Genomic DNA, 10,981 nt, shown 5'->3' with positions numbered 1-10,981 from the left:
TAAACATAAGGATATCATTATGTGTAAGTAATATTGTAACAACATTTACAGTTCAATATAATTGATAATAATAAAATTTTAAAGAAAAAAGCATATCAGAGCACAAATTATTTATAAATTACGTTTATTTTTGTAATAAAATATTAAGTGTTTAAAATTATTTATACTATTTTTTATAAAAATAAGATCTGTAGGATTTTTTAATTAGTAGGATAAATAATAATAGGAATATTATTAGAATGGAATTAAATATAAATTAAATTTAACAATTTCGAAAAAGATATTAAAATTTAATAATTTTATGACACGGCCCAATTTAAAATTCCAAGTGTTAAGGCCCAATAATAAGTGTGTTAATATAATATTCTTTTGAAATATAAATTTCATGTTATCTAGAGTTATTGATTCCTAATTATTATGTGAGTGGAAAAAAATAACTTGACAACTTTTGTTTGAAAAATTTGTTCTAACATGTACATAATAATTTTAAAAAAATTATATATGAAGTATTTATAAACTAATATGTGACTTAATTTCTGCATATGATAAATTTTATTTTGATTATTAAATGTGATGACAAAAACTAATAGTTCATTTAAAAATAGTTGATAACATATAATAATTGTCCCTAAAAATTGGATTCTACTATAAAGGTATAAATAAATAAAAAATATATAGTTTTTTACTGTTTTGAAATGCCAGAAAAATGGATAAGAGGAAGTAATAAAATACAAAACAAAGGAGAACTGAATATAAAAAACACTGCATGGTATTGGTAAAGCTAAAAAAAGTAGTGTATGCATGTATATTTGAAGTTAACGGATAAAGATAAGTTAAATACATTTTTTTAGTTACAATACAAAGCGTTGTTTCCAAATGGTTTAGTAATTGCTTTGGTTACACAGTGGATAATAGGCAACAGTTATGATTGATTGAGATAGGTGTCATTTATTGAAGAAGTCTAGGGAAACTGAAGCGTGCAAGGTAGAGTCACAATATATTTTGGACTATTCACATTACATCACTTTTCCTGTTTTCATTCCTCTCGTTTAGAAAAAAACAGACATTTCTTTACCTGATAGTAAGAAATGAAGACATTGAGGGGTGGACGAAAGCCAACGCATGGGTGGATATCAGACGACGAAGAAGAGGTCATCAGGTCAGAAACATGAATTCCTGCTCTATTTCACTTGTTGGGATTTTTTCCATGCCCGATCTATTTAGGTTTTAGGGTTTTTTGATTTATGCTGCATGGTAAAATGGATTTGTGTGAGTTTTAAAAAATGATGTGAATGGAGTTTTTTTTACTGTTTCTGAAATCCACATTTCGGAATATTGTGAAAGTTTGATAAATCTTTGTTTGCCTGTTAGTGTTACTCACTATTTCATAAGAGTTTCATTTTCGGTCCAGATTGTCATCTTATATATATTTTCAAGTTGTTAGTCTTTCAATTTTTCGTTGTTTTAAGTAAGACTTAGGGTTATTATTGTTTATTTCGCATTCATAACGTCCTAACGGACTTACAACTGTTCTTCCAGTGAGGAGACAGCAATGAATGAAATAGAGAAACTCGTGAATGAGGTTGCAGATGGTTCTGAAAAACAATCTTGTGCCAGGTCTGTTAGAAAAGATAGGGCAAAATCGAAGAAATCTGTTACATTTGCAGAAACTTGCAAGAATGCCCCTGAAGTTGTTTCAAATGTCATCAACACAGCTGTTCCTATAAGGAATGTTAAGGTTGAAGAATATGATGTCCCCCTTGTCTCTGGGAACGATAGTGAACCGAGTAGCAAAACCACTGAGAACTCCAACACTGTTGTTGAGAAAACAGTTGGGAAGAAAGCAACTGTCCTTGATAAGAGTACAAATAGGCAGGCTTTGTGCAGGACTGCCAACAAAAGAGCTGTTACAGATGGGAATCAGAAAAGAACAATGAAACTTGCAAAAAAGGGCAAAAATGTTTCAAATGTTAGGATAAGAATGTGGGGGGGAAAGCCAACTTACTGCTGGGATATTGCTATAAAGAATTCAAAAGTAAAGAAGGATAATGTCCAGGTAAGCATACTCGAAATTTTCCTAGTATTTTAATACTTTGCTGATGTCAAGTGTTTGATCAATGAATCTCTGTGTTGTTGCAGCATTTCCCTAAGCAGATAGCAGTAGACTGCTTGGCAAGTAATCAGAAGGAGGTAACCATTAGAGATTGTGATTTGTATCAACAATTCAAGTGTACTGTGAAGACGGCATATCGTAACGGGGTTCCAAGTCCATCTGAGAAATACATGACTCAAGGATGGTACGCATATGTGAAGGCCAAAGGGTTTAAGAGAGGTGACAAACTGACATGTCAATTGGCGCGACATGGTACTTTCATTTATGTTACGATGAAGAAGAAATGATGGGTCTTGGAAAAGTTGTGGAAGAAACTTGCTTACTATTATGTTGTTTAAGTATTTTCAGTTCATAAACTCTTTTTCCTTTATGTATGGGGTAATTTAAATCTTGTTGTTGGATGACATTATGTGTTTGAACTTTTCCTGCAAAGCTCCTTAACTCTATGAAAAGTTAACTATCTTTTTTGCAAAATTTCTAATGGTTACATCTTTTTTATAATTCTGATGTTATGGAATCTATAAGTTTATTTGTATGTTATGGATAACTCTTGTGACATCTAACTTTAATGTGATTCATATGTCTGGAATATGAAAACTATTATTTTGTTACAATGCTGTCATTTAAGATATGAATTCCTTTTTACTGTATTTATTAAGAATGTGAAAATATTTAAAAAATAGATAAGTCCAAACTCTATTGGATTTTTAAATAGATGTTTTTTATAATAAAAAAAACTATGGGAATTAATTATGTTGTATTGCAAGTAAAATAAGATTTATATTTGAAACATAAATAAGAAATTAAAAAAAGTAATAATGTATGGTTTACAATATATGTATACATGTTACAAAGTATAATGTTGAATATTATTTAAACTTGTTTTGGTTTTTATGTCATATGAAATAAAGGCCCATCAAGTTCCACGGCCCAAAATGTAAGTGTGTACCTATGAGCATATATAGGAAGTTGTAGAGAAATGGAAATATCATGCTCTATTATCACTACAACTTTGGAGATGGTGAAGTGGGGTGTACCATTTGTTCCTTCTCCTTCCAGCAGGTAAGTAGACTGTGCATGCTTAAATAGAAAATTTATGAAAGACATAACAATATTTCAGTTTTCTCTACTGTTGCATGCACTGAAAAACTTGATCTCATATAGGGATATATAGTTGAAAACTAAGTATTTATTAAAGATTTTTGTTAGATCTGTACTAAGATGACTGCTGTTCTGAACAACAACAAAAAATGCATAGTTATATTCGAAAAAATTATTTTATAATTTTAAAATAATTATACTGTTGTATATAATGTTTAAGTGATCCGGAAAGAGACTCCCTTGAGTGGGCACGTCAAATCATTAAAGAGTTCGACGAAGAGCAAGATAAAATGTTAAAACTCTCATAAACGATGGATTTCTTACTGAAGTGGAATGCATGGCTAATTATAGTGGTGAAGTAAAGTGGAGGAAGCATGTCACAGAATCAAACATGCTTGGACAAAATGCACTGGTAAATATCTTGAACAATTTAATGCATTTATGTTTATATTTGTAATTATATTTTACATATCATGCATGTTATAAATTCTGCAGAATATTCCAATGGAAATATCAAAGACGTGTTTTGTTAAGACGCAGAATGCAATAAGGATGGTAGATCTTGTTGATGGAAAAGGATATCACTGTGTAATTCTTAGGGCCGAAAGGAATCAGTATAAAAAACATATTGGGCTTGGATGGTACTCTTTTGCAAAAGAGAAAAAACTTAAATCAGGAGACGTGCTTGAATTCTCAATGATTCCATTTTCAGATCTGATATTTGTTGAGTTAGTGACCAGGAATTGATGTTGCTGGTATGTTTTAATACGAAGGTACTGTGTTGGGTTGGTTGTTTTTTATCTTTAGTGTTTGTGTTGTGAAATGTATTTGTTTAAGAATATGGATTTTATGTTGACTGTGATTTAGTTTTACCACTGTTAAATTCTATGAATGATGATGCAAATGTTACATTGTTTGATAACAACGTGAATTACGGTGTCGTGGTCTTATTTTATTATAGAGTGAATCTTTTATGATGTAATTCTTTTACAGCATGTTTATGTTTCTCTAAATCTTTATATTAATGATTTATAATTGAAGAATGTGTGAATTGAAAAAAAGAAGATATACATGAGTTGCATATATTATCTATTGCAATTACAAAAAAATGAAGATTGTGCATCTACAATAAAATCATAGTATCCTTCAAGATCTTCATTAGAAACCCCCGAACTTGAAATGATTAACGTGCATGGCAATTAAAATTTCAAAATACTATTTGAATACAACATTTAAATGTCCAACTATAAATTTTCAAAGACTTCTTTGAAAACGACATTCGTCGTCACCGACAATGGTTGTTTGTCTTTGTCGTGAATTAAAATCTTTAGACCCTTTTTGCTCTTTACTCTTGAAACTGCCACATAAAATTGACCATGGCTGAACACGCTTCTTGGCAAATATATACCGACAAAATCTAAAGACTGACCTTGAGATTTGTTAATTGTCATAGCGTAGCATACCGTTATAGGAAACTGTCTTTTGGTCATTCGGAAGGGCCATGGGGATTGAGTCGGAGTTATGTCCATTCGTGCAATGTATACGACACCACCAATGTTCTTTCCAGAAATAATTTTTGCTTCGATAACATGATCGGCCAATTTGGTAACAATGAGACGTGTTCCATTGCAAAGACCTTCTGCTTGATCAATATTCCTGAGAAGCATTATTGGAGTACCGATCTTCAATTTGATTTTATGATTGGGGACACCGGAAGCTTGCAAGGCATTCAAAAATTCAGGAGTTAAAACATCAAAAGATTCATTGCCGTCACCGTCTGTGGTATCAACTGAATCCGAGCTTAAATACTCTTTCTCTTGACCTGCAAGTTGATAATATTATTTGTTGTCGTACATAATATTGGGCATGAAAAAATAAAATACACAACGAAATCTTAGAAAGAAATGTTGATTACCGGGAACAAATTCTAAAATATACTGATTGATTTGATCAACAGTCTCTATGGTTCCAGCTAATATTGCCCTTGACTGTAGAGAATCTACATTATTGAAATTAACATCAAAATTTGGGTAAGTGTTTTCAAATATTGCCTCAAGGGGATCATCAAAATCAGAAATCAACAGATCTTTAGGAACGTCGATCTCTGCGTAACCATCATTTGGTTCTGATATCTTCCCATCTCCAACAGTTAAAATCCAATCTGAGAAATGTCTTAACTCTGCAGAACTGCTGGATGTTGCCGACTGCTGTAGTCGCATGTTCTTTGTAAGTTTCAAAACCTTGCAGTGATCCCATATGTATGATGAATTTATTGTAGCATGAATTATATCTGAGCGGCTGCCTCTTGGAATAACCGGAAGAATTTGCCTGAAATCACCGCCGAAGACTATTACCTTACCTCCAAATATTTTCTTTGATGCTTTGGATCCACCCATGATATCCTTCAGAGTTTTATCCAATGCCTCAAAACAAAATTTATGACACATTGGAGCCTCGTCCCAGATTATCAACTTTGATAGTTTTAGTAGATCACCTCTATCGCTCCCTTTGTTTATGTCGCATGTGGAAGATTCAAGCGTGGGAATCGGAATTTTGAATTTAGAATGCACCGTCCAGCCACCTGGAAATAATAGTGAGGCAATTCCAGAAGAAGCAACTGTCAAACATATTTGTTTCTTTGATCTTATATAAGAAGCTAATGTTCTCCACATATCGGTTTTGCCTGTACCGCCGTAACCATAAAGAAAGAACACGCCTCCATTCTGGTTATTCACATCCATCATGATTTGCTTGAATACATCCCTTTGTTCATCTGTTGGTAATTAGAAGATTATTCTAAATTAAATTAAGATACTATGCATTCATATATAATTTGGTTTTACATTTATAACAAAATACAAATGGACAGTGAAGAAACCTGTGAGATTCTGATACAGCATGTTAAATTCTTGAAGTTGTTCAACGGGATTGTAGTTCCGCTCTTCGTAAATAAGCTTGTTTCCAAATTCTTCGGGAACATATCCTTGTGGTTTTGGCATCCCAGGAAAGTCGCTTAGGCTCTTACGATTGCGTTGTAGTAGCTTTTCTATCTCAATCAAAGTCAGATTGTAGATTTCTTGTTCTGATAACCTCAAACCTATTTTAACATAAGTGTGCAATAGAATTATTTAAAAAATGAAGTTAAGGAAGTTGATATCTACTTTTTGCTTCAATGACATGTTACCTCTGTTGTTGGCAATAGTCTGCTGAGAGTAAAGAATTCCATCGGATAGAAGATGCCGTGTTTTGCTCCATACATGCCTTGGTCTGTTAATGCTATTTGACAATAACATGTGGACAAAAAGTAATCTTAAGTAATGGCCAGAACCCCAATGAAATGCCTCTGAAATAGCAGCTATAAATTCACGATCATCCCCAATAAAACCCATTGCAAAACATGCATCACGGAATGTATCGTACTTGGCGTTATTAACTATTTTCAGTTCTGAATAATTTCGAGGGCCCTTCACATGTGTTAGCATCATTCTGAGAAAGTACAATTCTCCTGTAGTTGGAGGAACCCAAATTAACCTGCCAATTGTGTAACCCTTTTGCCTGGGTTTCCACTCTCTTTTCTTTTTGACATATACAAACTTTGAAACAAAATTGCTATAAGTTAACTGTTGAGCTTCGGTGTATTTCTGATTAGCTTCAAACCATGCCGTAAACATCGATTCAGTTACACTTGGTTTCTAAAGAACATTAGAAACATTGCTGATGTCAGTATAGTATACTGAATGTTGACCTTCGCAATGGAAGTGTAATCTTTCCACAGTTGGTTTCCTTCCATGAATGGGGAAACCATAAATTCTCCAAGATGCTTCACTTGGAGAAACATACCTACAGTCAATATACTGCTTGATTTCATCAACATCTTGACTCTCGATAGGACATCCATTTTCATTCATGACAATTGCAGCGGTTATTCGATCATAGCCTTTGTTGATGTATTTAAACAAACATTTTATGGATGTGCTTTGATTGCACCATTGCATATTAATATGAGTTCTAAACTTCAACAACAATTTTGCATTGTAAGGAACAACAAATCTATTGTCAACCTCTATACCATTCCTAATGACAGTGTGACCGTTATCCCTTCTTCTGTAAACCGGATAACCATCTTGATCGACGACTGTATCAGCCCGAAAGTCTTTAGGAAAGTATTTGGAACATTTACCTTCCTTCATGCATTGCGAAGACCGGTTTGCGTTTCCGCATGGTCCGTGAATCATGTGACTTTTTACCAAGTTATATAAGTCTCCGTCGGTGTCCTTGTTCAGAATTTCGGCAGATATGATACGGTCAATATCAGCAGGTGTTGGATATTTGCTGGATGGATGTAGAAATATCAAAATATGAGCGTGGGGCAGGCCTCTTTTCTGAAACTCAATGGTGTACATATCTACAACAAAAAAAAAAGATGTATGAATAATGATGTTTAAGAATCAAAATAATATATGCCAAGTTTTGAAATGAATCAATACTTACACGCAAGAACTTTGCCCATAATACTTTTTTTAGTTAAATCTGACAGTAACTCATCGAATTTCATCTTAAATATTCTCGTGATGAGGTCCGGCCGATCTGCTGGTGTCAGATTATTAGAAGCAAGTACACGTTTCAATTCTGGCCAGTTTGGATTACACGTAAACGTTATGAATAGATCGGGAAATCCAACATAACTAGATATTTCCATTCCATCAAAGTAAAGTTGATCCATGTATCTGCGGCTACCAACATACGAAGATGGAAGGACAACCCTTTTCCCTGTGTTTGCACCATCGGTATGTCCATTGGTTTTGGCATCTGTTAGATAGTTATACTTTCCCACTCGAAGTTTAGATTGATTTTTTCTTAACCATCGAAGTCTCTCAGATTCCATCATTGTATAACCATCAACCAAAAACTGTTGAAATAACCTTCTTGATCTGATAACTGTTTGGGCCTCGTTCTTCCTGGCTTGAATACGAAATGCGAACCACTCTCTAATTGTCAATCTATTTCTTTTAGTTGCTTGCTCCCACGGAACATCCTCGTTGTCGGCTACTCCAATCATTGATTCTGAGTTACGTCTATTGTTGGAATCTTGATTGCGATGTCTAATGTTAGGCATGTAACCATCTTCTCCATAAGGGAAAAGCAATGGATATTGAAATCCCAAATATGATGTATGATATTCATCTATTCTTTGAAGTTGTCCAGTCTGTTTGTGCATTATTATGTCCCTCTTCTCAGCAGTATCAACATCACCAACAATTAGAGCAGCAACTTTGGAAATAGTTGGTTGATTATAAATTCTTCCATCGGTGCGTCGCTCGGAAATGAGACGGAGCTTTAGGTCAGAAACATTGCCTTCAGAAAGTATATCCCTTGCCATCTTAAAACTTTGAGCATGAACATTGTGTTGATATAACATAGAAGAGAGTTTTTTCACTATGTCAACATTTATTCCGTCTTTTGTCCTGCAAAGAATGAAAACAAAAAAATGGTATATGGTCCATATCGCATAAAATAGAGCATATTATTATACATGAAATAATCAAGAAACATACTTGAATCCGTTTACTCTATGCTGTATTTCATGTTCAGTATCATAAATATAGAGTTGTGCAAATCGGGGATTTTATCCTGGTAATGGTAACATGCTACCTATACGATGACATGATTGTCCTTGAATTCGATAATTTGGAGGACCTCTACCATTGTTAAAACGGTTGTCCATTTTAGCACCCGGAGACGTAAATGCAAACATCATGTTGAAAAGACGTATTTGTTGTTGAAATAGTTTTGATTCAGGGTTTGTTTGGTCAAACAACAGTTTCTGTAACACCGGTGGAGGTTCTCTCAATAGAGGAATTTGAACTTTACCATCCCCGCAACACATTGTGAACTTAGGATTTAATGTTTGTCGGCACTTGGTCTTCCTTTCTAAATACCACATGTTTGCACCACATTTTGGACATTCAAACACTGGATCACCTATGTCGTAAAAATCTCCTAAATGAATGCATAGCTAAGTTAACAGATCAAAGGATGTTTAACAATATAACTTAACTCACAATGATTACATGATTGTTACAAAACCTGATGGTAGTGCATTGACCATTACAGTTTGATTGTCCATATCTTCTTCATCTTCGTCCATAACCATGCTGTCGTCTGAAATCCAACCTTTGGAAATTGATACATGCAAAGTTAATTAGAAATTTGTTTAATGTTTAAATTCATTGAGAATGTACATTACCATAAATAAACCATACTCTCTGACGAATCATCATGCATATTATCCTCTTCGTTGTCATCTTCAAAAAGTTCATTAATTTCAGTAGTCTGTAATGGAGTGTTTTTTGAAGATGTAGAACCACATTCACCAACAACGTTATCAAATCTCTTCTTTAAATTCGTCCCTATATTATTGATGTTCCTGCAAGTAACGACTCTTGCACGTTTTTTATTCAACGATTTTGCAAGACTACTGATCACCGAAGAAGCATGAGTTTCCTGCAAAGTTGTTAAAACCGAATTGCTGGAACTTGGAATGTTCTGAGAGATGGTAGAAAGTGGAATTCTTGTATGAGCATTATCATGTCTACTAATTGGGGTAGTCTTTCCTACATTCTCCTTCTGCATGCCATTCAATTTCTTTGCTCTCTTGAATTGGAGCTGACGTTTACGATGAAGTCTTGCTTCTGCTGATCTTTTTTTGCTTAACAGATTGCTAAACCATTTATCTTCAAGAGCCTTTTGATTCAGATCATCCATATTTCTGCTAATTTGATATGTTTAGACAGAATTTCGGACAAAGACTTGGGACGAATATAAAGCCATAATATATGTATGTTTAAGTTATGTGGATATGTAATAATTATAGTAGGAGTTGATATTAGCAATCATGCTTGTCTTTGGTCCTTTGCTTTCATCTGCACGCTTAGCATAGTCATTAATTAATCTCTTTCATACACAATTTTGTTTTGAAATTGTAATCATTATCATTCTTGGCATTACACGTTAAGTGTCATTAAACATCCAAAGCATGATAGAAAAGCAATGATGATTGTTTAAAGTGTGAAACAAACTTAACTTGTCTAGTTTCCAAAGCATGTAATAAATGAAATGAGTAAGTGGCTTGAGTAAAAAAGGGAGTTTATTGAAAATATTTCATAAATAAATTAAAACTATTATAAGTTTAGCAACAAAAATAATGGAATAGCAAAAGTTATATTGGTTGATGAGAATATCTGTTTTTGAAAATATTAATAGGAGGCATGATTTAATAATTCATACCATATTTAAAAAGAACCCTAAATATGAATAAGCAAAAGGTTTAAATTAAACTTGTATAATGTTGTTATTATGATTTTGTAAATTAAATATGTATGTTAAATGTGAGATGGCTACATTGTTACATAAAAAATTTAAATAACAATATCTGACCTGCAACTTATATTAGAATCATATTATGTAAACTAATATGATTAAGTAAAAATACAATTGGATTGGGCATAAATGTAAAAATACCATACATGAATTTTGTCCAAAAGTGATAAACAAAAGTATATATAATTTTGAAACAATACAACCCAAATAACCTGTCATAATAATAAATTCAGAATAAGATATTGATTAAAATAGAACTAAATAATTCCATGACAATCTCGAAATTGAAATTAAATAGAATGCTTGAATACAAAAAATGTATGTTGTCCAAAAGTGAAAAGTTTGTTGGTACAAAAAACAGTACCACTAAGTAAATTAAATAATACA

General features: G+C 33.0%; 2 protein-coding genes across 2 annotated transcripts; both read right to left on the bottom strand.

Moving 5' to 3' along the window:
• Positions 1-4,458: 4,458 nt before the first annotated feature.
• On the bottom strand, positions 4,459-6,885 carry LOC131614651 (uncharacterized). The gene is made up of 4 exons (XM_058886212.1): positions 6,399-6,885; positions 6,093-6,311; positions 5,130-5,987; positions 4,459-5,036 (listed from the first exon to the last, which is right to left on the bottom strand). The coding sequence occupies exons 1-4, from the start codon at positions 6,883-6,885 to the stop codon at positions 4,459-4,461; spliced, it is 2,142 nt and encodes a 713-aa protein (XP_058742195.1).
• Positions 6,886-6,906: 21 nt separating this feature from the next.
• Positions 6,907-9,979, bottom strand: LOC131614650 (uncharacterized). The gene is made up of 5 exons (XM_058886210.1): positions 9,478-9,979; positions 9,302-9,388; positions 8,860-9,214; positions 7,706-8,679; positions 6,907-7,619 (listed from the first exon to the last, which is right to left on the bottom strand). Exons 1-5 carry the CDS (start codon positions 9,977-9,979, stop codon positions 6,907-6,909), a joined length of 2,631 nt encoding a protein of 876 aa, XP_058742193.1.
• Positions 9,980-10,981: the final 1,002 nt, after the last annotated feature.

Source organism: Vicia villosa, linkage group LG6 (assembly GCF_029867415.1).
Source record: "Vicia villosa cultivar HV-30 ecotype Madison, WI linkage group LG6, Vvil1.0, whole genome shotgun sequence".
In the NCBI taxonomy this organism is placed as follows: domain Eukaryota; kingdom Viridiplantae; phylum Streptophyta; class Magnoliopsida; order Fabales; family Fabaceae; genus Vicia; species Vicia villosa.
The sequence above is the reverse complement of the archived record's forward strand: the minus strand, read 5'-3'. Positions and strand labels throughout refer to the sequence as shown.

Excerpts from the sequence above, each read along its gene's own strand:
- LOC131614651 (XM_058886212.1), bottom strand. The coding sequence starts at position 6,885 with ATGTTTACGGCATGGTTTGAAGCTAATCAGAAATACACCGAAGCTCAA. Across the intron at positions 5,988-6,092 it reads GCTGTATCAGAATCTCACAG|ATGAACAAAGGGATGTATTC; the intron begins GTTTCTTCACTG and ends AATTACCAACAG. Across the intron at positions 5,037-5,129 it reads TATTTTAGAATTTGTTCCCG|GTCAAGAGAAAGAGTATTTA; the intron begins GTAATCAACATT and ends ATCAACTTGCAG.
- LOC131614650 (XM_058886210.1), bottom strand. The coding sequence starts at position 9,979 with ATGGATGATCTGAATCAAAAGGCTCTTGAAGATAAATGGTTTAGCAAT. Across the intron at positions 9,389-9,477 it reads GCATGATGATTCGTCAGAGA|GTTGGATTTCAGACGACAGC; the intron begins GTATGGTTTATT and ends CAATTTCCAAAG. Across the intron at positions 9,215-9,301 it reads GGTCAATGCACTACCATCAG|GAGATTTTTACGACATAGGT; the intron begins GTTTTGTAACAA and ends GCATTCATTTAG.